The 27,376-nt window shown below is 39.2% G+C and overlaps 1 protein-coding gene and 1 long non-coding RNA gene across 23 annotated transcripts in view; one reads left to right on the top strand and one right to left on the bottom strand.

Moving 5' to 3' along the window:
- Positions 1-2,472: 2,472 nt before the first annotated feature.
- Positions 2,473-23,051, bottom strand: SMARCE1 (SWI/SNF related BAF chromatin remodeling complex subunit E1). Of its 3 annotated transcripts, none has more exons than XM_082442522.1 (11): positions 22,647-23,051; positions 20,564-20,615; positions 20,343-20,386; positions 17,305-17,409; positions 12,103-12,183; positions 10,028-10,159; positions 9,594-9,765; positions 6,203-6,375; positions 5,581-5,682; positions 4,710-4,920; positions 2,478-2,750 (listed from the first exon to the last, which is right to left on the bottom strand). In XM_082442522.1, exons 2-11 carry the CDS (start codon positions 20,568-20,570, stop codon positions 2,542-2,544), a joined length of 1,236 nt encoding a protein of 411 aa, XP_082298648.1. In that variant the 5' UTR covers positions 20,571-20,615; positions 22,647-23,051; the 3' UTR covers positions 2,478-2,541. The 3 variants fall into 3 exon arrangements, with proteins under 3 accessions (XP_082298649.1, XP_082298648.1, XP_082298650.1); XM_082442524.1 differs by lacking the exon at positions 2,478-2,750 and adding an exon at positions 2,764-3,469; XM_082442523.1 differs by lacking the exon at positions 4,710-4,920 and having other exon boundaries at positions 2,473-2,750.
- A 129-nt stretch (positions 23,052-23,180) lies between these two features.
- LOC309650789 overlaps positions 23,181-27,376 on the top strand; it is a 381,028-nt gene continuing 376,832 nt past the window's right edge. For 19 of the 20 annotated variants that reach the window (XR_014257705.1, XR_014257706.1, XR_014257707.1 and 16 more), the window contains exons 1-2: positions 23,181-23,247; positions 27,105-27,198. This is a non-coding gene — a long non-coding RNA (uncharacterized lncRNA). Of the gene's footprint in view, positions 23,248-25,001; positions 25,210-27,104; positions 27,199-27,376 lie in introns of all 20 variants that reach the window. The other variant, XR_014257724.1, reaches the window with a different exon arrangement.

Below are 27,376 nucleotides of genomic sequence, written 5' to 3' on the forward strand. Positions count from 1 at the left end.
TTGTTAAAAATTAATAAAAATGGGGCTTCACTGGTGGCGCAGTGGTTGAGAATCTGCCTGCCAATGCAGGGGACACGTGTTCGAGCCTTGGTCTGGGAAGATCCCACATGCCGCGGAGCAGCTGGGCCCGTGAGCCACAATTACTGAGCCTGCGCGTCTGGAGCCTGTGCTCCGCAACAAGAGAGGCCGCGATAGTGAGAGGCCCGCGCACCGCGATGAAGAGTGGCCCCCACTTGCCGCAACTAGAGAAAGCCCTCGCACAGAAACGAAGACCCAACACAGCCATAAATAAAAAATAAATAAATAAATAAACTCAAAGTTAAAAAAAAATAATAAAAACGTAAGCTCTCAAACTTTATGCATTCATACTCAAAACAAATGCATTAAAAATCATGGCTACGTGGAGGAGTAAGGGGACTGAAAGTAGTTCAATCTATTTTACGGTTGAAACAGGCTCAGAGAGTTTAAGTGACATTCCCAATGCCTATAGGGATATGGAAAACAAAGACCTTGACTATATGCCACATACTCAAAGAAACTAGGGAACAACTCCAACATTGGTGGTTTCTATGTTATCACTCTGACAAGAAGGTATTTTAATTCAATTTTCCCGCCCTGAGTTAAAAGCTGCCAAATCCCATCTTAAGTTTCGATCTGTTGCCGTAGCATCATATGGGCAGGCTTGGTCTAGATATACTTGTTTTCCCTGTGCCATCTCCAGCTCAGTAAAAGAACCACTTCCATCCTCTTAAGAGACTTCAGTACCAGGGTAATAACATGACATCTTAATCTGGTACTGTTTTCCACCCATATTAACAACTTCTCTACCCAGTTTTGACAATGTACTGAAAAGGATATCCAGTTTGTTGGGGAGGAGATGGCTGAAGTCCTGAGCCCTATGACGCCCTACACCCGGAACTGATCAATTAGTTTTTGATTCAGAAAGAAACATCCCATGTGTTTTTAAGAAAAACAGGTACCAAGGGGTGTTTCCGCCCCACTTTGTTTCCTTTTTTCCTCTCACTCTCAGGAGGCTGAACAGAGTGGAGTCATAGTCACTGTGTGCCGTGAGCTCAGTAGCAGGGAATTCACTATAAATTAAGTTTTGTCCACATAGAGAAGTTATCTACATGTAAGCACAGGGCTTACCTTTATTTATTCGGCCATATTTTTTTTCTCAGTGTAAAAAAAGTTTCTCATATGTGTATGTAGAAACTTACCACTTTACTTTTGGAGTCAAAGACCATATATGTGACATGACTATAATGTGAGGAAACTAATTTTCACAAGTGTCTTGTACACATGAACTTACTACTTACAGCAGTTTACATAGTTGGGTGAGACAGGGCCTTATCTGAAGAGGCAAATTCATAACAGCTGTGAGAGGCCACTCCCTACTGACACTACATTATAATAACGAAGTTACAAGCTTGTGTTGCATAAAAATATTTAGTGCATTAAAAACACTGAGACTCTTTTTTCCATTTTTTTTATTACATTTGGACCTTTAAGAAACATATACCACCAGTTATACCACTATTCAGTAAAAATCTATTCTAGTTTTTGGAATGCCTATGTGTCACAAACTATCTTGCTTCTCTAAGACTTTACTAAGAGTTTATCAAAAAGGTAGGCTCTGATCTATGGGATCCTGAGCCTTGAGGTTTTAAATGTTTTGATTATTGTAAAACAATTTCCAGTGGATGAACTTAATTCCCAGCTGTTTTTCTTCTAGAATGGGCTAATCATTTTGAAGTTACATCCTCCACTGCAAGAATATTCAATTCCTTTAGCTTTGTGATCTATTCTGTCTTTGGAAAACTTGGTAAAAAAGTAATTTTTCCCCCCTGTACAATAGGGATGAATTCACCAGAACATATCCAATATTAATTATAACAAAAGGCAGTATAGATAAGTGTATATGTGCCATGTTCACTTTAATGACTATTTCATAAGCCAGTAACTAACCATGAAGACTATTTCTGGATCAATACAATCCAAGTGTGGCTGTAGGTACACTAAACACCTTAACACAACTCTTGGTATCTGACATTGATTCAAAATAAAAAAGGGTAAGTGAACAAATACATACTCACATGACTATGTTTTCAAGAAGCTACTCTCTGTGGAAGTAAACAGGAAAGGGGCCCTTCAGGAAGCTGTTGATGGGGACTGGGAAGGTTTAAAGCTATGGCTTTGGTAAGCACCCAAGTGAGCTGTAGGAAGGCATTTGTAAGAGTAGATTCTGCAGCATCAAAGGATAATTCTCTAAAAGAGATGGGCATTTTCTCAATTAATTTAAATTCTGAGGCTTTCAACAGTTGAGGGCTAGAAACAAGATCCAAACAAAAGAACCATCTTCTTCCCACTTAAGAAAGGTGACTGTGCCATTCAGCTCATGATGCTAAATGGTCCAAAAGCCTTTGGTGGTGTGATATGGACAAGAAAAAAATTAATACACAAACTACATAACACCATTAAAACTCAAAAAACATTTTTTCATTTAAAAAAGTATTTAGAACACATAAAACAAGGCAACATTTATTCTTTTTTCCCGTCTTCTGGTACGGGGTCTGTTGGTGCTTCCTCCACGGTTGCACTGTTGCTCTCTGAGCCAGTGTTACTATCACTGGTCCCTTCCTCTGCCAGACTGTCCACCCCCTCCTGCCCGCTCTCCTTGTCCTCAGGAGTAGACGTGCCTTCTTCACCATTCTGCTGGCTTTCCGTCGTTTCTTCAAGGCGTGTCTCCTCTGTAATCACACATTTGTCACTGTTAGTTCCAAGACAAACATTCCCTCTTCTAATTATGCTGCCAGTCCAGAGCTGCGGCATCCGAGGATAAGGCAGCCACTCACCACGTATGGCTACGAAGCACTTGATATGAGCGAGTGTGACCGAGCAACTTATGGCATGTTTAAAACAATTTGGGATTTGGAAACAATCTACTTTTTAACTGTAAATTTTGAAATCTAAATACAGATCAAGTATTTCTGCTGAAAATTTAGCTTCCAAATTTCGATGTGCTCTAAGTCTAAAAATACACATCGGATTTTGAAGACTTATTAAAATTAATTTCACTTAAAAAATTTCATTTAAAAAATGTCGGTAGTAGAAAATTTACACAGTGACTTATATTTCATTTCTATTGGACAGTGCTGTTGTGAAGTGCTTGGATTTAATGAGTGAGAAAGCAGGTATGGAAATGGTATAAGGCTGATATTTAAAGTACTTTGTTACAAGTCACGCTGGGCTGTTTTCTGTTATTGCTCTAATAGTCTTCAGAACAATTTTCTTCAGTTTTTTTTCTTCAGCTAGAAGGATGAAATCTGAGTAAAGACCTAGGCATGCTCTATTCATAGATGACAAAACAGAGGCAAGGCTGAGTATTCTAGCTGCAAAATGAGCCAAAGAACCATGCTCTAATTCTCAAGCTCTTGTTTTAACCACAAAATGTGTTCACGCTCCAAATCTGTTAAGATAAAAAACATGTTCACACAAAACAGAGAAAGGTTCAGATAATAAAACTTAAAACCTGACTATCTGAAATGTTAATCTGCTGAATTACATTCTGTAGAAATATCTGGTAAAGATCCTATATTCTACTTAATGTTTTCCAGATGTCAAATCAGAAGTTGCCGGTTGAGCACCAAGTATGACTATGGTCCCTCTCACTTCTTGTAATGATGGTCCAGGGAGCCTTTGATTGTGTTTCCCATACTTTCAGCTCAGTTCTGTTTATTACACAGTGCACTGGGCAGGGTCAAAACAGTGCCAGAAAGTAGAGTGATCTCAAAATTTCAAGCAATAATCGATTTAATCGGTACTTCATGTAAGCTGTGTTACTGTTTGCCTTGAGGAATGCTTTTAATCAGGAAAATCAGTAGAACAGAAGTATGAATTGTTCCAGAATGGGGTCAACAAATGCCTTCTATAAAGGCTAGATAGTAAATATTTCAGGTTTTGTGGGCCAGGTAGTCTCAGTTGCAACTACTCAACTATACTGTTGTAGCCCCAAAGCAGCCACAGACAATACGTAAATAAACGGTTCCAACAAAACTTTATTTACAAAAGCCAGGTGGCAGGCAGGATTTGGCCTGCAGGTTTTATTTGCCTAACTCCGTTCTAGGACACCAGAGACGACACTGATCTTAAGAGCAATGACCACATCTTGTTTAAACAATTTTAGCAATAAAGGTTAAAATACTGAGTGCCAATATCATGTCAAGTGCAGTAATGATGATTTTATGTACATTTATCCTTGGGAACTCACTCTCAGAGGCAGGTGCTAGAATACTTGCAAATGAGGAAACTGAAATTAAATAACTTACCCAAAGTCACAGCGCTAGCAAGTGGTGAAGCAGTATTAGACCCAGATCTGTCTGACTCCCGGGTCAGTATCCTTAACCATTAAACCGTTATACTTTATATTCCCAGGAAATGACATGACCCAATCTGGGCAAATAACCAAGACCTCAAACAGCAAGACTAAAGACAACACACCACTGCTGTTTTGTACCAATACCAACATTTTAAGTGGACTCTACTATAAGAGATTAAGATTTTGAAAGAAATGGGTAGGTCATATGGAGAATAATTCAAGAGGCAAGATCAACAAAGTGACTTCTGAAAAGCACTGAGAAAGGAAAAGCAGAACTAAAGACAGCTGTAAAAACCCTCGACATTTACTTCGGTATCAACTGAAAGGTTACCTGTCTCCATCGGAATGCTCTCGTCTTCTTTCTTTTCTTCGGTCTTATTAGCTGCTGGCTCCTCCTCAGGAACAATACTGCTCTGGCTGCGCTCAGCTTGCTCTGCTGCCTCTTTCTCCCTTTCCTCCTGCCTTTTGCGAGCCTGTTCCTCGGCCTGTGCAATTTCAGCTGCAATTTTTTCCATATCCACTTCTACTTTCAAACCACACAACTAGCAGTCAGAAAACAGAACCCAAAAAACTCTCTTAGTAATGTTCTTTTCTTACAATCTCTGAACCAGAGAAATTGGTTTAAAAGTGGGTTTTCTTGGCTAAGAACTATATACATATATATGGCAGAAAAAAACATGGTTCCACGTCCTCTCTGAAGCTCTTGTGTCTACAGGAAAGTTGCCCTAGCACGCCACATAACATCAAGTATTACAGAACAGCTGGTGAGACAATGCTGAAAGTTCTGGATTATACTCAAAAGCTTCCATTTTCTATCTCAGGCAGCCAAACACTAGATTTACTTGTTTTCATACAAAGTGCGAACTGTGAACTACAGCTAATGGAGACATTTGATGAATAAACTGCAATGAAATGAAAATAATTCACAACTGCATGAGAGTTTAAATTAAAACCTCAGAGGGTTCTAGAGTCTAAGGCCTAGTACATATGTGTGTACTATATGATATTTCAAACCTATTGCAACTCTGCCAGAAAATGGAAATTATTTCATAAAGCAAAGACCTTGCCAGTTATAGCAAAGTTAACCCTGTTTCAAAGTGAACAATGTTCCATAAAAACACTATTTTGGAAAAAAGAAAGAGGAAAAAAAAAAAAGTAACAGACACAGTGATAAAAGTATAGTTAACACATTAAATTTATACCCTTTTAAGTTCATTGTTAAATGAATCTGTGCTTTCCAGGAATTTCCTCTTCTTTTCTTGGTGTCGCTCCTCTATTTGAAGAAGTTCAGCTTCTAGTTTTCGCTATAAAACATAAGATCAGGTTTTGTTACTACTGAATTATTTTCTCTAAAGCAAATGTCAAACAGAAAATATGTCTCAATTTTTTTAATGGTCCACACATTCTCATAGTGTGATAAATGTTTTGAATTTTTAATTTAAATTATTTATTACATAATGTATCTAGCTAAGATTTTAAAAATGTAAAATGCAGCATAGAGGGAATGACTGATTAATAAGTATATGTTGGAGAATACTGTTTCAGGCCTCAGCAATTTTTTGGCAAAAAAATATTTAGTACATCAGTAAGAGCTGACAGGATGTCTCAGAATTCTTAACGGATATGCTTTCTGTCAAAAGGCTCTACGTTACAGTTTTAATGACAAACTTATTAAATCTCTGGGAAAGGTCTACTCTCTCCAGCCTCTTCCCTGAATCAGGAACAGGTCAGACTGAACATAAGTATTTAACAGGCACACTGATGCATGGTATAGGATCAGGTCACCTGGCACCTGTGGCATAATAAAATGTTCTGTGACTCTACCTGATGAACCATTAAGGACTGGACCTGTCGTTTGAGGACCTGCATTCTAGCTGTTGTGACAACAGACCGAACGTCTGGCACCACACTCTCGCTAAGGATTTCACTGATGAGGCGGTGGTTTCTCTGGAAACGGGCGGTAGCTGTATGCTTCATTGAAAAGCCATCATCATAATCTGGAACAAACAAAAGGATCTGGAAATTAGGTCACCAACTACCATCGTCAGGGGAGTGCAACAACGTTAACACTTAGTTACCAAGGAGCCATGGCCCTCACAGGTCTAACAAAATCTAAAATAAATCTTTAAGTTATGATGTGCATCTGGGAAGATTTGGCTGAAACACAAATGAAATACAACCATGTGTCTTTGGCCTGGAAATCAACATGAAGGCTGCACTGACAGCAAAAGATTTTGCTAAACGTCTCACTTTTGGGGTAGTAATTTAAGGCTTTTACAACTGATGATACACACATAGGGACTGGGTGGTGTCTTTGTCACTGTAGCACTTTAAAGTAAGGAAAATGCCCACTGCAGAGAAAACATTCTCTCTAGCAATATTCAGTTTCCCAGATGGGCATATATATTTTATAAGATTAAAGTACCACTAAAGCCTTAAAAACGTTTAATTCTAAATTTCACTTTTAATTTTTATCAATTTACACGCATATACATTTGTTGCCAGTGTATCAAGGTATATTACATGCTGTTTTCATCCACTCAAGTGCATATACATATAGTATGGGTCTGGTTTACAAGCTTATTCTTAATAGCTATTACCTTTGCCCTATCACTACCAGTTTTTGACATACCTGTTAACAACCTGTGCTATTATTTACTTAATATTTTTATTTAAATCAACTTAAAAAAAAAAAAAGAGCTTCCTCTTAAGCAATACACATTAAAACAAAAGCTCCTCTCTGAACCACCTAACCATCTTAGTGTGCCGTCAGAGGTGGGGGACCACACTTTAGGAAACTGCTACAAAGGCTCAAATTGCGTTGCTGTGTCAGTTTAGCACGTCCCTTAATTTTGGTGCTTAAGTAATTCCTAAAACTCTTATTACCAGAAACACCACCACTACGAACTGTTGTGCAAATTGCTTTTTGTTTCAAGTAATTTCTTCAGGATATACACTTCTGAAATTAAAATTATTGGAATAAAAGATACCATTAAAAAAAACTGTGACCTTTTTACTTCCTAAGGGAGCGTTTTTCATATTCACACTTAAGATTATATACATTGTGCTAGGTTATCTATCTAGGTTACCTTTCTTTTTCTTCTTTCATGTATATGTCCCCAGTGTTGACCACTGGACTGGTAGGGGAAATAAAAGTCTCAAAAATCTGGGCCTGTCTTTCTTTGCACTTTAGTTGTCTGATTTTTTTGTTTTTTTGGGGGGGTGTAGGTTTATATTTTCTAATTCACCAGGTATTTACTTTATCTCATGAATATTCTCTTTCTAAAATGTCAGTTAAAAAAGACTTCACCGTCTTGTGTGGATAACTACGTATGTTTTGTAGGCCTTGTAGGTCTTCTTCGTAAAGTGAGCAGCTGTTGTACCTGTGGATGTGCTGCCTTTCTCTTGGTTTTATGTACATTTCCACCCCCCAAGTCTTCCTCTTTCTACTCAGTTCTGAGGGATAAGGAACAAGGTCTAAAGTCATTCTTATCCTGGTATCTTAACTATTACCATCCTTTCTTACTAGCAGCTCTAATATCCTATTTTAAACTTAAAAAACATAATGGGCAGAAGTCTGAGAAACAGAGAAAAGGACTCTCTTTGAAGACTGTTCCTAAGTGAAGCTCTTTCAGTCCTTCTCAGTGTTCCTGCTGTTACCTTTCACCTGTGAAAACTTCAACTGATTTCTACTTACGTCTTCCATGTTGCTAGCCTTTGTTTCCGATTATTACTGACCCCCATCCTTCCAATTATTTGTAGACTGGATCTTCTATTTTTTTTAGTTCTGTATATTTTCTTGCACTAATTATCCAATTCGAGCAACTAAAGTTTGCCTACACTAGTGTGTCTTTAGCCCTGATGATTCTGCTTAACATGCTATATTGTTTCTATTCCCTATTCTATTTTCTGTATTTATTATTATATTTTGTATTTATGAGAATATTTGTCAATATCCCAGTCCTTTCTTTTAAAAACTCATTTTTGTTTTTCTCTCCTTTTAAGTATATCAGTTTATTCATGTCTTTAGGTGGTATTATTGCTTCCTTTCTTAAAGGTCTCTTCTTTAAGGTCTTACAAGCTTTTTCTTTGTTACTACTACTTCTTTAAAATGGGATATTAAATTATTTTCTAGATGTTTTTGTTGCTTGTAGCTAGAGCTTCCAACCTTTTCCACATCACAGCAGTACACGAAGAAAATATTATGTGTATAGCATGCTTGCTATGTGGATGAGAATACTCACAGCTGGAGGTGGCTAGCTCTGAAGCTCCTTGCAGCTTCAGACCCTGCATGGCTACAGAGAACCAACCAGAGGTACAAAAGCGTACCTGCAAACTCTTCATGGAATGCCAACTAGGAAGCTCTGCTCTGTGTGCGGGGGCGTGTGCGTGTATAAAGTTTGTAGGTGTGTACCCTCCTAAGTGTCATCATGAGTTGTATTTATAAATTCTAGCTGGATTTCTGAATTAACTAGAAAAGAAAGTTCATAATGCCTCTTCCCGCTCATTAACTTTCTCCCTTAAGAGCATTTAACTCAGCCAATTTAGGGAACCAATAAGAAAGTAGAATATAACTTGAATGCATGTAACTTTTTTTTTTTTAAATTTATTTATTTAATTTATTTATTTTTGGCTGTGTTGGGTCTTCGTTTCTGTGCGAGGGCTTTCTCTAGTTGCGGCGAGTGGGGGCCACTCTTCATCGCGGTGCGCGGGCCTCTCACTGTCGCGGCCTCTCTTGTTGCGGAGCACAGGCTCCAGACGCTCAGGCTCAGTAGTTGTGGCTCACGGGCCCAGTTGCCCCGTGGCATGTGGGATCTTCCCAGACCAGGGCTCAAACCCGTGTCCCCTGCATTGGCAGGCAGATTCTCAACCACTGCGCCACCAGGGAAGCCCCATTTAACTTTTTAAAAGCAGTTGAGGTAAAATTCTGATTGTGACTAAAAAACCTTCCATGCATTCTGAGTACAAAGATTTTGATAAACGATAGGTAGTTTTTGCTATCTTCTACACTAAAAAGGGTATTTCTTTATCTTTGGGAAATTCACATACAAATATTAATCAAAATAATTATTCAATTATTCAAAATATTGAAATGGCACTTAAATTATGCTTTGTTTTCCATTTAGAATAGGAAATAAAACTTACGAGATTTCTCATATTTTAATTCTCAGAGAAAGCATAAACAAAGCCCCACTATTTTTTTTTTATTTTTTACCATCTGGATCTTCAGCAGGCTGAATGCTCATGTAAGGTTCTCCTTTCTCCATGCGAGACTGTCTCTGTCGACTTTCTTCCTCTAAAGCAGCTTCTGCACGACTTTTTGCATTTATGTAAGCAAGGTATGCGGGGGAATTATGATAGGCCTTCATAGATTCATTGTACTCTATCTGAAATGCAAATGTTTTCAGTTTTAGAATTGACATTTTGCAGGTTACAATGAATACTTACATTACCTCATTTGAATATCAAAAGACATGATAATTATCTCCTTTTTACAGACAAGGGATCTGAAGTCTTAGAGAAATTAAGTGACTTGACCCAGGCAGACAATGCCTCAGCTGTCTGATTAGATCTTATGTTTCTTTTATAAATAATAAGACAAGTGTTCATGAATTTTATATTGTACCCATCCCTACAGTCCCATTCTACCTTTTCTGCTTCGTATTCGTTTAAATATTCTTGTTTTTCTTCATCAGTGAGATCTCGCCACATGCCACCAATAATCTTGCCAATCTCCCACAACTTTAGGTCAGGGTTGGAAGCCTTTACTTGGTCCCAGACCTTGAAAAGGACAAACAGTTGAGATTTCAGTACTGATGCCTAAAAATAAAGACCTTTAAAAATACTTTTTAATATAGAAACCTTCAATCATCAACAAAGGCAGAGGCAATAGTGTCAAATCCCCGTGTTCTCTTCAGCCTGCTGCAATAATTATCGAGTCCTCTGTCAGGTTACTTTAAGGCAGATCTCGGATATCTCCAATCACTGCAGACACTTATGATGAGCTAACTCAATAACACAGTCTTATGTCTTTCTAAAAATTCACGAGAGTTTAGAAGGAACGTGGTTACTCTGCATAATAAAATATACCATATTGTCAAATACATGTATAATAATTCTGACCAAAAATTTTAAAATTTCTGAATAGTGGTGAAAATCAATAAATGCTCTTGTCTTTAATAAAGATATCAGTTATACTTGTTATTTTAAGAGTAATGAAGGTTCATACCATATGACCCAGCAATCCCTCTACTGGGCATATACCCTGAGAAAACCATAATTAAAAGAGTCATGTACCACAATGTTCACTGCAGCACTATTTACAATAGCCAGGACATGGAAGCAACTTAAGTGCCCATCGACAGATGAATGGATAAAGAAGATGTGGGGGCTTCCCTGGTGGCACAGTGGTTGAGAGTCTGCCTGCCAATGCAGGGGACATGGGTTCGAGCCCTGGTCTGGGAGGATCCCACATGCCGTGGAGCAACTGGGCCCGTGAGCCACAATTACTGAGCCTGCGCGTCTGGAGCCTGTGCCCCGCAACAAGAGAGGCCGCGATAGTGAGAGGCCCGCGCACCGCGATGAAGAGTGGCCCCCACTCGCCGCAACTAGAGAAAGCCCTCGCACAGAAATGAAGACCCAACACAGTCAAAAATAAATAAATAAATACATAAATTAAAAAAAAAAAGAAGATGTGGCACATATATACAATGGAATATTACTCAGCCATAAAAAGAAATGAAACTGAGTTATTTGTAGTGAGGTGGATGGACCTAGAGTCTGTCATACAGAGTGAAGTAAGTCAGAAAGAGAAAAACAAATACCTTATGCTAACACATATATATGGAATCTTAAAAAAAAAAAAAAAAAAAAAAAGGTTCTCATGAACCTAGGGGCAGGACAGGAATAAAGACGCACACATAGAGAATGGACTTGAGGACACGGGGAGGGGGAAGGGGAAGCTGGGACGAAGTGAGAGAGTAGCACTGACATATATACACTACCAAATGTAAAACAGATAGCTAGTGGGAAGCAGCAGCATAGCACAGGGAGATCAGCTCGGTGCTTTGTGACCACCTAGAGGGGTGGGATAGGGAGGGTGGGAGGGAGATGCAAGAGGGAGGGGATATGGGGCTATATGTATACATATAGCTGATTCACTTTGTTGTACAGCAGAAAGTAACACAACACTGTAAAGCAATTATACTCCAATAAAGATGTTAAAAAAAACAAAAAACAAAAAAAGAGTAATGGAGGTTCATCACCCAAAAAAAAAAGGAAAAATTCAAGGAAGTATGAAGAAAATAAAAATTACCATAAGCTTATTGTTTAGAGATAACCATTGTCTTCTAGGCTTTCGTTAAATTCAAACTAACATGTATTTGCTATTATTTTTATAAAAATAAGATACTAGTACATGTAGTCTTGCATTCCTTTTTTCACTAAACATGTTTCTCATGTCATTAAATATTCTCCAAAAGACTACATAAGTACCATTGGCTACATAACTTTGCTTTAAGTATTTTAACTGTTTATTTAATCATGTTCTTGTTGGATTTTAGTTCTGGAATTCGGAAATCAGAACTGATTTCTTTAAAAACTGCAATTCTGTATCTTTTCCTCTGACTATGCACAAAAAAGCTGGCTAAGCCAATCTGAAACCTGACATAAAGCCAAGAGCAAAGACAGCAGTCTTCACTCCTTTCTGGCTCCTGAGCACCTACCTTTCTGCTGTACCGCATGTAGGGCATCAGCGGCTTATCTGGTGGCTTTGGGGGTTTTGGAATCGTAATACCAGAGGATGCCTAGGAAAGAGTTAAATACATTCATTACTCAATTGCAAGAAGTTCACCAGCAAACTGAAAAGAGAGTCCCTTAAAAAATGCTAATGCGCCTTTCTTCTACTCGTCCATGGATACAAGATTCTTATATTTTCTCCACTGAAAATAGCTATCACTGCAAATTCAGAAATGTTCACATCAGAAGAAAATAAAGAAAATGACTTTAGGCACGTAATTTTTTAATACGTTACTTAGCAGTTTATTGCCACTGCTTTGACAACCTGGCTGTAAGAACAAATAAAATATTACACAATAATTCAGACATCGAAAATATATGGTTATATATCAGATGTCCCACGTTTAGGACATTACCTGGCACCCTTTTATTTTACTTAATTTACCATTACACATACAGTCAACACTTGATTACCTCACCGGAAGCTGAACCCGTTCAGCACTTACCACACCTCATACTGCCTACAGGGGACTATTTACTATTTGCACCATTTCAGGAACGCACCTCCACATGAACAACCGCCACCACCGCAAACCTTATTTCCTAGGTTCAAAAATGGAAAACGAAAAAACCCTTCTTAGCTCCTCTATTATGACTAGAGATTTAACTTTTCTGAAGGTTCTATGCCCATATCTAGTGTTTTTTTTTTATAAAGGACATCAGGAAGTGTGAACTGAAGTCATGCCTTTTTTTATTCCTAATCACAGTGGAGGAGTGAACAAGTTTACCAGGAACAGAGAAATGGCAGAACCAGGGCCTGATTAAGTTACTTTTGAGACCTTATAACAAGAAACTCCATTTAATTTTTAAAAAATGCTGGTTTTGTGGGGAAGACACAGAAAGAAAGGGAAAGGAAAACAGAAGAAAAGGAGGCGAGGAGACTGAAAAATAGTTTTTAAAAAGGTAAAGAAGAAAGTGGGTGAGAGAGAGAAAAAAGGGAAAGAAAGAGGAGAGATCAGCTCTTTCTAAAAGCTAAATCTAGGCAAGTTATCAAATAGCTCCCGGTGGGCACCCCCCACATCTCCAATGAGGGAGTGCGGCTGCTGAACCTACTCTCATCTCTACACACATGGCTGCATTTGATCAAGGACCCAGAATCAAATCACGGCTGAATCACATTTGTTTCTCCCAAATTTCTGGGAGACTCCTGATACTGATCCTCCTTTCCAGGCTGAGGGGAAAAACAGCCGGCTTCACTCTAATGACCAAAAGACAGGAATGAGCAAATTCTTGCAAGAAAACCAAGGTGCCATTTTGTTCCCTTGCCCTGATGTTGCTGTTGTGGTAAAACCGGAGGGAAACCCCTCCATTCTGGGCTGAGACCCCAGTCAACCTTATTTTGCATGCAAGGGCTCCGGGAATAGAGTGTTGGTACCTGCTTCCACCACTTTCCAACAATGCTTCTTCTTCCCGTGAGGAGCGTCTCCCTCCCTCCCTCCCTCCATACTTGTCAATTAACTCGGCTTCCTCTCTGCTTCTTCACACATGAACTTATCAGAACGTATTTCTCCTCTGAAGCAGTATTTCCCTTCTCTCCACTCCTCCCACGTATTCTTAGCACACCTCATGCTGATGCTCATGTAGATAGACTCTGTTTTTAGCCAGCAGTGGGCAACGGGGTGAAGTGAGCCATGGGGGATGGAAACTGTCAACAGTGGTGGTATGAACAGCCACTAGGAGATCTGTCTCAGGGCTGCAGGAGTTCTCTGGGCGGGGGAGGGATTTCTACAAAGCTAACCTTATGTCATGAATTCAGAGCATGAAACACATAAAAGTCTGATTCTTCATAAAGTTATTAGAAAGCACTTCCAACTTATATCCAACACAAACCTTCAGAATTCCAAGAAGTGGGTTACAAATAAAGTTGGAATTGTGCCAATAATTGAAGTTGGCAGACCACCGTTAACAATTTTTTAAAAAAGAGGTAAAGACTTCTAAAACGTCTATGCTTTAATATGTGAAATTAAAACACTTTAAAAACAAATTACAGTAATATTTGCTCTTTGATATTTTTCAAAGAACTGTATTTTATAACGATGAATTTGCTGATTTCTCTTCTTTTCTCCAAAAAGAACATGTTGAGGTCATATTTTCATTACACTGACCAATTTACAAACACAGGGAAAACAAAACCAAACCCAAAACAATAACAACATAGTTAAATTCTAGCTGGTTTTCAGGATCTTCAAGGTTTATATCCCTAAACCCCCCTAATTTATTAACCATCTCAAACAGGTATCTTTCTACAATTTCTCAAACATTATTCTTTAAAAAAGAAAAAAGCAGCAGTCTGCACTGAACACAATTATAATCACTGCTTTGCTATAATCCTCTAGATTGAGGTATGAAACCTGCTGGCCCCTTTATTAAATGGCCTGGTGGTTATGCTTTTGGAGGGCATGTCTCCTTTTTTAGTGGTTTCTTTCCTTGCTGCTATCAGGAAACCTACCTCTAGCAGCAACTGTCCATCTTTCCAACTGGCAGTGAGTTGGGGGAAAATGACTAATTATGCTTGTTGAAACTGTGCTTACAATAGAGTAAGGTCCTGGGAATCTCCTATGAATAAAGCCCATGATTTTGTGACATTCTGGCTACTCAGAGATTTTTGTTGTTTCTTCCCATTTTTCAGCTGTTTCTCTGGTAGGATCTTATCTGAGGTTTTCTTCTGGGATGGAATTTCCATTAAAGCACAGAAATGAGCTACTTTTAACATTTTGTCTTGATCTGTTTTCATACCTGTACTTGAGAATGTTAATCATCATCTGATGAAGAACTGACCAGAAGTGAATTCCATCTCATAGCTACCATAAGCACTCCAAAAGGTTTCAACATGCTATATATAAAGTGTTTATTGTCTGAAAACCATTCGAGTGTACTGGAGTCATCGGGAAAACCAGATGTTCTGTGGACGCTACAAGAAGCTATTCATAGGGTGTCACCGAATCATTCCTTCAAATCAATGACTTAAGGCGATTTGCAGACAGTAATACCAAAGAGGAGCCCCCTCCCCCGCAAAAAAAACACATAGGTGAGGTCATCTTAAAGTAACACTTTTATAAAGGTCAAAATCAGATCTACTGAGTCCTAACAGAGCTTAAATTATACATATATAGTAGTATAAAACTTTAGGCATAACTAATTTTCATAGAGAATGATTCAATGACCTGAGAGGTCACTAGAAGTTGAAGGGGCTGGAATTAACACAGGCTAAAAGCCTCCACCTTTTCTAGGCTCTTCAAGATAAGTCTACAGAGCACTTTGATTACACTTTATTCTGGTGTTGAGAGAACAATAATACAAAGAAAACAACCACAAAGAACCAGAAGATCAATGTTTCCATGCTCAATAGCCCTCCTATACTAATCTACCCTGAAGCTAGTGCCTACCCCCAAATACTGGGTTCTAACACCTGAAAGAAAGAATGGGGAGAAACAGATAACATGCTGAGGCACTGAGACAGCAACTGCACTTTCCTATCCCTAGTAAGTCTCCATTTAATGATCTCACTTTGTTAACAAAGAATCCCACAGATACATCCAAGTTAAGAACAAAATGCTTACAGAAACTGAAATACAAATGATTCTAATATTACAGTCACCACCATTTCTTTTCCATTAACATAGATAATCAAGAGCTGACTGTATAGAGCTATTAAAATGTAATCATTCTTTTGTTTACCGCCCATGAATAATTTTCTGTATTAACATGAATGGTCCAAAATCGATTCTACTCCTTATTTAAATTAAAATGTTCTTTACCATTTGATAACTTTGTGACCCGTTACACTTGTGAAACACATTCAGGCCAGGGAAAAACAAGTACCGATGCACATAAAAATTGTATGCATTGTGAAATGCATACATACACACACTTTGTCAGAATTCTTTTCAGATACCATGAAATATGCATGGCACATAAAACTTGATATGCTTATGAGGTACAAATTATGCAGAAACAATGAAAAATTTAGACAAACAAAACCTATCAAGCTAAGCAATGTGCTTACCAAGATAGACATATAGTTTGATAGGTACAAGCTTTCTGCTCTAGCTTGACTACAGGGTGAGAGGGCTTTTTTGAAGTCACACTAATTGAATTACTTATGAATACAGCAAACAAAAACCAGGTATTAAAAAGTTTACAGCCATTCTGGGTTGTATAAATTCTCACCAATACCACATTCCAATGCATGTAGGTATTTGGCTTTTGGATTTATTACTTATTTTTGGTAAATCATTTTTACAGTTATTTGTTTCTTTGGTACCTAAACTTCCTTAAATGGACTTTAAGATGATTGTAAAATAAAAAGTCTTCTAACGGGAGGAACAATTCTCAGAGCTTTCTGAGATGTTCTTCCCAGGTTATAATCCTCAAATTTGGCTTGAATAAAATTCTCCAATTCTTTCTTAAAAAAAATAAATAAATAAAAATAAATAAAATAAAATAGAAAGTCTGAAGTACATCATCCAATTTTGGTATCTTAGGCTGATCATTTAAGTGAAACATCCTAAGTTTCAGAAATTATATCCTCTATCCTATGTATTATAAATGCACTTCTAGCTGTAGATATCTACAGTCTGATCATTCAAATTAATTTCATTCAACTTTTGTTCTGCAATTCGTTGAAGTGACACTAAAATCTTTTTAATTAGAGAGAAATGAATCTCAGTTAGGTCAACTGTTAAATCCAAAAGACAAATAATTATGTGCAGCAGTTCAAACTGGTAGGGCAGCTAGGCCTGTAAGCCCAGCCTTTATTAAGAAACTAAGGTCTTGAGCCTAATGCCAATTACCTTAAATGAAAGATACTCTTCCTCTCAAAAAGGGCATCTTAACCATAGGAAATTCTAGGTTTGTCTACATATAGTATTAGCATTAAGTGCCCAAGGCTTTACCTCTACCAACCACCAAACAGAATAAATTCTTTTCTTCTATATACATATCCAGATCTCACTATTTTTTCATTTTTCAGTGTAAGATTGTACAATGAATACTTAAAATAGTCTAAAAGCCAGGTTAAATTTTTTTTTTTTAAATGGCTGTGCTGATGATTCAAAGGACCTAACTCTGAAGGCATTTCTGGTCAATTCCAGTTGTTTGCTGGATGCTGTAATAGTTGATTCTCCTACCGTGACCCGGCTGTTGGTGCCCGGGTTCCCTCCCAGCCTGTAGTTGTTGTAGGCGAGATGACTGTATGGATTGTATCCCACAAACCCTGGTGTGCTGGGCATTTGCTGATGGAAACAAATGAGACAAAAACACGAATGAGAAATGAGCTCAAACGAGGAAAACACAGAAATGAAAAATGATCTGCATATGGCATGCAAAAGCAACCTGATTTTAAACAAGCAATGATGTGTTGTAACTGTTCTTTTTCTTTCAGTGAAAAACCAGTCTGTATTTGTTTTTTTTTCCCCTCTCTTTCTGTCTCTTTGCAGGGGCCAGTGGTGTTTGTGTGAGCGTGCATGTGTGTGCTTGTTTTTCGGGATAAGCAATACACTGAAGTGTCTCAAACATTCAGGGTTACTTTATGGTCAATAGTATGAAATAACAACTTAGCGACATATGTCTGAGATAGGAAAGCTTGAAATGTGATAAGCTAGGAGTCTGAGAACACTTTACATGCAAAACAAAACATGATTTATTTGACAGTTACGTGAATGCCGCCAATGTATTATCTACCAAAAACAAAAACAAGAAATGAATCACTTTCAAAGACAGCTTTAAATCATTTTATACAGTGTGAGAAATGAGAAGAGATTCAGATCAGGAAGTCAGAAGTTGTCAATAGAAAAGAACATATGTGGGATTCAACGGATGTCACATACATGATTTCAAAACAAAGACTTGTAAGAAATGCATGGATTTCATTCTGGGGGTACTGTCTGATCTTTTTAACCCATTCTTTTATAGGCTTTCTCTTCCATCTCTTCTTTGATCCATCTTCCACAGGTCAATCATGAACAATTTCTGCATTTAGTTTTAATGTGAACTACTTTTCTAGTAGACAGACTTGAACTTTCTTTTCTCACCTGGTTTCCTGACAGCCCTAGCTCTTTCAAACCACAACTGCTCGTTGGAGCAACAGAATTCTTGGCTTTTGTAAATTATGTGTTGATGTGATCACAAATGAGCTCTTATATAGCAGTGCCCTTCGTGATTAATAAAATGACATCCGATGTTCATGAGAATCAAGGTATAATGCATAAAAAGGATGTAGTAAAGAGAGACCAAAAGTAAGGTATTTTACCTAATGAACCTCAATCAAAACAAGTGACAGTAATTTCATTTTAACATGCAATTGACAATACCAATGCTGAATTGTATAATGTAAAATAAACTTAACACATCCCAACTAAACTGTAGCTATTATAAACACAATTTTCTAAAACATGCCACTACACATATCCTTAGTGTCCAAAAGAACGACAGTCAAGCAGATAATACATTTGATATTCTTTAGAAGAAAACTACTGATCAATTTCTAGCCTATGTAGTTATAGAAGACGCAAATCAAGCATACATAAGTAGGCAAAACACAGATGAAGTATCAAAGGCACAAAAGAAGTTTATATTACTTGGAGTGGTACATTTGGGTGGTAGTGGTGGGTGGAGGTGGTGATGGTGGTGGCAGAAGAAATGGAAAAAAAAGAAAGGAGGATAACTCATTTAATATCCATTCTGTTGGATGTCCTAACCCCTAGTCTTCTGTAGTTTATGTGTAAATGTGAAATTATAATGGTACAGAAGTATGACTAAAGAAAGGTAAAAATATCCCTTTCTACATTTAAGAAGTCATAGGGTTAGTTTCTGAGCTATTTTTATTATCTCAAAAAATCAAGTCTGTTTTCAAGGTATTATATGCTATCAGAGGCAGTATTTGCGTCAAAATGACACCTTCAAAGTTGCATAAGCAATGATAATCACTATTCAACATTATGAGGCAGTAATGTAAGAAAATAAGGGAACTAACAAAAAAAATCGAACTAAAATATTACAATTATACCGTTTCCAAAAATGAAGTACATGGTTAGCTCTTTGAGGTCAGGAATCTCTCAACTGTTCAACTCCACCTGTATAGCCATTAGCAGAGTGCCAAGGAGATGGTCCTAAGAAATGTTCTTTGATTTAAGAAAGGAAACAAACCAAACACAGGACTTTAAGATCTACCAGAAGTAACTTTAGAAACTGTATGTTATATAAATTGAGCTGAGAAGATGTGATACAGTATCTCTTTTTAAAAGCATCTTACTATGGAAAAATAAATTGTTGATAAACATAACTAAAACATACTAGTAAATAAAACTAGTTTATCTAGTGGAGAAAACAAAATTACACAAGGACCTAATTAGTAAACTAGCCAGAAATTTAGGGGTAGGGAGTATGGAAGGAGGGCTAACAGCTTTAAAGAACTTCTTTTGTAGGATATGGTCAATGTTAACAGTGTTTTGTTTTTTGTTTTTAAATAAAAAAACAAGAAATCCATTTCAGCAAGGCCTGAATGGTTACTGTTAAAACTGTTTTGCGGATTGGCCAATTATTTTACATGCTGACCAAGCTGGGCCAGAGCTTGCTGGGTGAAAAAAACTAGTTCACTACTATCATTTAGGCACTTTGAAACATATCAATTCTCAATCCAATGAAACATTACTTATGGAGTAAAGTGCAATGGCAGGATCTGACCCACAGATAATGAAATCCTTACTTGAACAGCTTGAAAATAAAGATTTACAATAAGTTATTATAGAACTGGAAGCTTTATTGTTTGATTTAACATGAAAATTATGTACAGACAAGGAGAGAAAAATGTAACCAGTTGAAGGTTAGGCTTAAAAATAATAAATGCCACAACGAGCATTCATTTCATATTAACTTCCAAGACTCTTAATAGAGATTAACAAGAAAGAAACGTTAAACTTGTCACTTATTCCCAATTAAAAAAAGAACTGAGCATAGGAGGTTGGCATTTCAGTAGTATGTTTCTTTAAATGTCGGGGTTGGTTCAAGGTAAGATGCAGAGTTATTTTATTTAGTAGGAAGTGCTGTTTTTTAGCTGAATTTTTCATCCTGTTGCTGTGATGACTGAGTGACTGTCACTGGAAGACATCTGGGTTTTTGTATCAAGGCCAGACTTGGCTATTACATTAACAAGAAAATTAAAACTTACTGTTGCAGGAGCTGGGGTGGGAGGTGGGGCATAAGATGGTCTTTCTGTTTGAAAGAAAATAAATAACTTCTTGTAAACAACTGAGATATAATACTATGCAACAAAACTACCAATGGTCCTGTTTTGAAGAAAAAAAAAATGAGAGTATTTTGGAATTCCCATTTGCTAGGGCATTAGTCTCTTATTAATATAGATTGATAAATATAAAAAATGAAACTTACTTGACATTTTGGAAGATTAAGTTCTCAGTTCCTTAAGAATGAATCTGAGACACTAAAATAAAAAAAAGAAAAAAAAAGAAAAATAATCAAAACTCAGCAAGCATAAGAGAATGTTTTCCTAAAGAACAGGGTAGTTTAATTGGTATTTCTTAGTAAAATTACATTGTCTTCTAGTAATCCAGCCTTTTTAATATTTTACTAGTTCTTTAGGTCATTTGGTTGACCAGAATTAAATGACTAAAACAAACTACTGGGGATATTAAAAAGTAAAATTGAACATGTACTTGCAAGTTTTTTTGGTTTTGTTTTTTTGATACTGAGCCACCTCTTGTATGGAAGACGTTTTGCTGATGCCATGTAAACATTTAATCAGACTGATAAAAATACAGTGACAATAGAATGTGATGTATTGTCAGGGCCTACCTCAACAAGGCCTACCAGATACTGACAGCTCCCTGATCAGCCGCAGCTCTGCCTTCCTTTTAGGATAACAACTTCTACTAAAATGAAGCAGCATTTCATTCCTGGAGGCAGCGCAAAAGGTAACTGGTGTGATAATGAACTTTACATTCTCTTATAGTGGTAAACAGCTTTATAACTGCCGGGAATAAATTTTGAGAGTCTACCTGAAAGACTCTTATTACCCTTCTCAGCCCATTTCAAAATATATCTCCTCAATGGAGCTTTCTTGACAAATTACCTGTGTGGAATTAATTGCTTCCTCATCTGTACTCCTATCCAATTTACACAGATCTATGCTATCGTATTATACCTGTTAATGTGGGTATATTGTGTGCTGCTTAGAAACAGGGACCATTTAATTTATTATTGTAGTCCCTCTACCTAGCTCAATTCTTTTTTTTTTTTTTTTTTTCTAGCTCAATTCTTACTAACTTTTGTCCTAGTATTACTAGCTCACCACATGACTATACACAGGTGAGCTTGGTCCTTACCTCAATATACATCACACACTGTGTGTACAAAGAGACAAACATTCATCTTTAGAAATAAGGCAAATAACTTTTATGACTACTGGAGTACTTTCATCCAACATTATGTGAAACAAACGTGATTTTTTTGCTTCTGTTTTGCATTTTAAGGGAATTCCTGGAGCATTATGAATAAGAGGCCTGGTGCAGAACGAAATCGTTTATTTTCTCAATGGCCCAACCTGGGTCTCTCCCTCTCTCCTTAAGGAACAGGCAAGAAACCAGAGTCTGGTGCAGATTTCCTTCCTGCTCAAGTTCAGGTAGGCTGTCAACATCCACTAGGCCTTGCTGGGGGGAGCCCTGACATAACTGCCACAAGCTCCCTGATATGTCACACTTTATTGCTAATACTTTAAAATTACTGATCTCCTTTGCTATACTATAAATTCCAAGAGCGACCTTGTACATTTGTCCACCACCGGATGCATGCCCGGTGCCTGGCATAAAATCCTGAAGTATCTGTTGACTACCTTATACGGGACAGGCTTACTACTTACACCATCTGGTTTAACAGTCACAACTACCAAGGAGATGTGTACTGCTACTCCCATTTTACAGAGAAAAAAGGGAGTCTCGGCGAGTGTAAGTAACTTGTCTAAAGACACACAGCCAGGAAGTGCCAGAGTTGGGTTTCAAACCCAGGTCAAACTGTTTCCGAGCTTCCGCTCTTCACTCGAAGCCACACCACGAGTGCTCAGGTCGCTGCCTGAACCGAGGGGAAACCACCTTCCCGGGGGTGAGGACCACGGGCTTGGCTTGCCCCAAGGGCTTCCTCTGAGATCGTTTCCTTTAGGTTTGTGCGAAGGATGCACTTTCCCAGCGACTCTACTAAAGAGGAGTATGCAGAGGTGCTCTGACCAATTCCGCGGGGTTAGTGGAAGGGGCACATCTGGCCGCCCAGGAGGAGCCCCAGCTGGCACTCCCTCCCCACCCTCGCTCCGCTAGGCCTCAGAGAGGCCGCAACTGGCCCCCGGCTCTGGCGCCGCGGCCAAGCCTGAACCCCAGCAACCCCCGGGGACTCGGGGTCGGGCCAAGCCGGGACCCCACGCCTCGCCACCCTCCCGACCCAGTCGAGCCCAGTCGGAAACACTCACCCGCGGGCAGAAAAAACGCCCGCAGCTCCGGCCTCGTTTCCCTTTGTCCCGCGCACGCCCCGCCCCTCGCGTCCGGAGCTTCCGCGCTCGCACTTTCAACACTCTTCTTAATTCCTTTCAAGGCCCCAACCGACTCTCTTTAGAAAAGTAAGTCTTCTAGTGGGGACGCGGTGGTGCTTAGTACAATCAAGGATTTTTTCAGGCCCCATACGTTTCTCAAAACTCCCCGAATTTGGGTAATTTGCCAGCCGGGCGCCGATTCGTCACGGCGGAGAGGGCGGAGGCGGCCCAACCGCTGGGTAGGCCCAAACCCCGCGGCCTTTGAGGAGCGGGAGCAACGACGGGTGACGCGGCGGGAGGTGCGAGGCTGCGCCGAGGGGAGGTGGGAGCGCGGCCTCAGCTTCCCCGCGCGGGGCCGGAAGGCAGCGGGAAGCGCGCCGGCAGGTAGCCCCGGAACCACTGTGGCCACGAGGCCCGCGTGCCACTCCGGCCGGACTCAGGCCGCGCACTTCCCCGCCTCCGAGGGTTTTTTTTTTTTTTTTTTTCTTTCCTTCCGGTCTTTTTCTTTGCTCTTTCTCTGGGAGCTGGAGTGTATACTTCGGTAAGCCGAGGATGGAGGCGTGGAGCGCGCGGTTCGCAGTTTCTGCCCTCCCGCGCGCCTCCCAGGGCTTCCTGCCTTAACGGCCGGGCAGGAGCCTTGGCGAAAGCAGCACGGACCTTTCCAGTTTTCCCAAGCGCGAGGCTAGTGTAATTGCCACAGGTTTCTGAGCCAAGGGCCGGAGATGTTAATCCCCTTGCCCCAGGTTGTGTGCTCTTGCAGCGCCGGGCAACGGTCTCTGTCCCAGCGCGCCTTGGCTCATTCGGTTCTCTCCACCGGGAACGACTGTCCTTCACTTTTCAGCTTAAACTCATCTGTCCTTCCGGATCCAGCTCAAATTGTTTGTGATACCCTCCTGGAACTTTCCCCTTCTCCCCCTTAATCCTTCCTCTGAACTCCCAAGATTCTTTGATAACTTTATTATGGTCTTTACCTGATATCGGACTGTGTTTGTCATTTTCAATGCAATATGAGAGCTATAAAAGCAAAGGTTCAGTCATCTGCATTGGTCCTCTTCGTATCGCCCGTGCCCAGTAAGGGCTTGACCCGTTGTTAGATGCTCAATAAATATGTATTGAGGCAGGTTCTGGTCTAGTCCGGGGCTCTTTCCACTAAATCATGACTACGTTAGTTTACTAGATAGTAGCTTCTCCTTGGATATATAAACACCTGACCGATGTGGGACACTGTGGAGCGAGAAGGATCTGAAATTACTTGAAAACAGTGTTGACATTTAGAGTGACTGATTGAATTCTCCGGCTGCCCTTAGCCATCATCCTGGGTGTGCCAGCAGGGGCTAGGGCATCTCTAGAAGTCAGCAAAGCTGTCCAGCTGAACCCGCTGTCCAGTTCTTCCACCTCCAATATTTTTATACTCATGATTAGAGATTAGTGAAGTTGAAGAGCATGTTAAAGGGAAAGACTAAAAAGGAGGTCATCAAAGGATAACGGGGCGCCTGAGTGGTGCTTGAGATAATGTACACGAAATTGCTTTTTTAAAATATATAAGCATCAGGGAATTCCCTGGCGGTCCAGTGGTTAGGATTCTGTGCTTCCACTGCAGGGGGCCTGGGTTCATCCCTGGTCGGGGAACTAAGATCCTGCAAGCCACGTAGAGGATCAAAAAAAAAAGGAAAAAAAAAAAAAAGCTATCTATCTATCTATCTATGCATCAGAGACATGGATTAATGTAAGATACACGAATGCCTCAGCAGGGAAGCCCAGTACTGTCTTTCTCTGGCTTTCATGGTGGGGGACTGGGCAAGTGCGGTGCCGGGGCAGGTGCTGGGTTGTGTCATCTCTAGGCAGTCTTCTGCAGAAAAGCTGAAGGTGCTGGGTGTTAGGAACAAAGCACACTGTAGTGCGAACAGAGTGGCACAAAAATGGTGGAAAAGGAAAGGAGGGGATCTCGGAGGAGCAGTGACATCGATACACTTTCTCACCTCTTGGTCTTTACTGAGATGTCACCTTCTCAGTAGGTTTTTCCTGACCTATTTGAAACTGCATCTCATTCCCCAACCTCCATTCTATTCATGGTTTGTGCTTTGTTTTTTTCTACAGTATTTATCACCACCTAACATACTCTATTTGTTATGTGCTTATTTTGTTGTCTTTTTCTTCCCATCAGGATGAAAGCTCCTTGAGGGGGGGGGGCTTTCGACATCTGGAATAATGCCCATTCAGGTGCTCATGTTTATGGAGTGAATAAATGAATGGTTATCTCATTTTCTTCCCTTTGGCTCCTTCTGTGCTCCGAAGATTTGCAAAATTAAGAAAGGAGGAATATAGGCAAGATATAAGAGAGAAAGCCCTAGAGATTAAGACCAAAGAGTGGATTCAACTTACACTGAGTTGCTGTTGATTCTTCCCCAAGCAAACATCAGGACATATGATCTTGCATGGGCAGGGATATTTATGGGAACTGCAGAACAGACTTTTGGAATGGTGATTATTCCTGGAAAACATGGTATGCATCATTAACATGACTGTTCAGCTATATGTAACTGTGAAGTCGTTGGGAGGCCTCGCAGGCGCCTTATGGTAAAACCACAGTGATAGTCTTAGGACCAAGTAGTTTAGTTTTCTTTCTGGCAGCAAGATTCAGGAACTTGGCCTGCTTTCCTCTCTGACACTGCTCATACTTCCTTGAGATTCTTCTTCCCCCCTCCTCCAAGCAGGGAAGTCAAAACTAGTAAGTGATTAAGCTGGGATTGAAGCCCAGGTCTCTTTGATTTCTTTCTATAGTACTGTGGGAAGAAGCTGGGAGGGAGACAATTAGGGGTAGAATGAGAACCATGACTGGGAAGGAAGAAAGAGGAGAAAATGGGAGAGAACAAGGAAAAACCCATATAGTCCTTGGACACCTAGTAGTCTGTGTGAATTGGTTCTAGGAGGTTTATTCCTTTATAACGCTTTAAAATTGTACACAATTTTTAGATGCTTTTTTTTTTTAACCCCCAGATAGAGGGTTTGGAGTTTAACAGATTTTCAAAGAGTTCTGTGACTCAAAAAAGATTTTGAACCAAACACTGAACCATACGATTTGTCTGTAGTTTGTTCTAATGAAGCTTTTTTCAATGGATTTTTTTCCCCCTTAAAATAGGGAAAGGGAGAACAGAACTCTGTCTGAGCCAAATAGCTTATAAAGTCTGGATATTAAAAAAAAAAAAATTCTGGCTATAGGAAAAATGGTGAAATAAGCTAGTTTCCTCAGCCGTTTCTGTGAAGGCAGAAGTTATGGCTATTCAGTTGCTATCACTAGAAATTGTTGTGAAATATTGAAGCCCAGAAGATTTCCAGGTCTGAGTGATTCACGATGTTTTGTAGACTTCGACAAAGTATGGTTTGTTTTTACAGCCTTCTGCATTACCTTCAAAATACCTGGGGATTTGGGACATGAACTTTTACACATGGTGTGGAAAAGGATGAAAGTGTTTGACAACAGAATGGTCCTGGAGAACCTGGGGTGTGGTCTGTCACCCACAGGCCTTATTTGAGGGTCTAGGGCAGGTGACAGCAAACTGCAGGTGCAGGCCAGAACTGGGCTGCCTCCTGTTTTTGTAGTTTTATTAGGACACAGCCATGCCCACTTATTTACATATTATTTATGTAACAGCTGCTTGCAGCTATAAGGGCAGAGTGGTATAGTTGCTACAGGGATTGTATGGCACGAAAAACCTAAAATAATTGCTATGTGGGCTTTTACAAAGTTCGCCAATCCTGGTCTAGGGTCTAAGTGGGTGAGGGAAACTGGAAAAGGCTTGAACTGGTTTGCACATACACCTTATTTCAAAATGTTTCTTTGTAGTATGCCCGTGAATGTTGGCAATCTATGTGTACATGATGGCCATAATTTATAAATGTAGAACCAAATTCTACCCTGTGCACAGACTCTCCTCTCATTTCATGTGTTGCTAATTTGAGTAATGTGTGTATGCATATTATTTAACTGAAGTTTATTTTTTGGCCCATGTACCATAACATGATTCCATTGGAAACTTTCAAATTATTTTAAACTTTTTTTGTTTTTTTTTTTACTTTGGAGAATATTTTGTACTTTAAACTATCATGGTAGAACAGTTCAAATTGGGTAACTCACTGGGAAAGAATAACTCTTCTGGCAGTAATTGAAGAATTTAAAAAATTCTCTTTACCTGTTGTGTTTGAACTATTACTTACTCATCGCCAGCTATAATTGTCCTCACAAATTCTTCTCTCCCAGTGACCATATTCATCCAAATAGCACTGTATATTTGAGTAGTGCTTTGCCAAATATTTTCACCTGTATATTATTTCAAACATTTCTGTGAGGTAAGCAGGGTAAGAGTTCTGATCAAGCATCATCTTTCTCTTAATTTTCAGGTGTGAAAATTGAGGCCTAGGGAATTTAAGTGATTCCTTCCTGGTTACATGGGCCATGACTGACAGTCCCAGGGCTGATATCCTGCAATTGTTGGTAACTGGAATTATTATTTACTTTTGTATTTTGTTATGGAAGGGTGCATTTGAACCATTTCAGAGAGATTGAAGAATATTAATTTCTATTCATCCATCAAGTGAGGATAATATTATTCATCTGTGGGATTGTTGTAAGAATTAGAGGTTGTGTACGAAGATGCTGAGTACAGGGCCAG

The sequence above is a fragment of the Balaenoptera physalus genome (genome assembly GCF_965194825.1).
Source record: "Balaenoptera physalus genome assembly, chromosome: 20".
In the NCBI taxonomy this organism is placed as follows: domain Eukaryota; kingdom Metazoa; phylum Chordata; class Mammalia; order Artiodactyla; family Balaenopteridae; genus Balaenoptera; species Balaenoptera physalus.

Coding starts and splice junctions, on each gene's coding strand:
- SMARCE1 (XM_082442522.1), bottom strand. Junction 5,683..6,202: donor AGTCCTTAATGGTTCATCAG/GTAGAGTCACAG, acceptor TATGTTTTATAG/CGAAAACTAGAAGCTGAACT. Junction 2,751..4,709: donor GAGCATTCCGATGGAGACAG/GTAACCTTTCAG, acceptor GTGTGATTACAG/AGGAGACACGCCTTGAAGAA.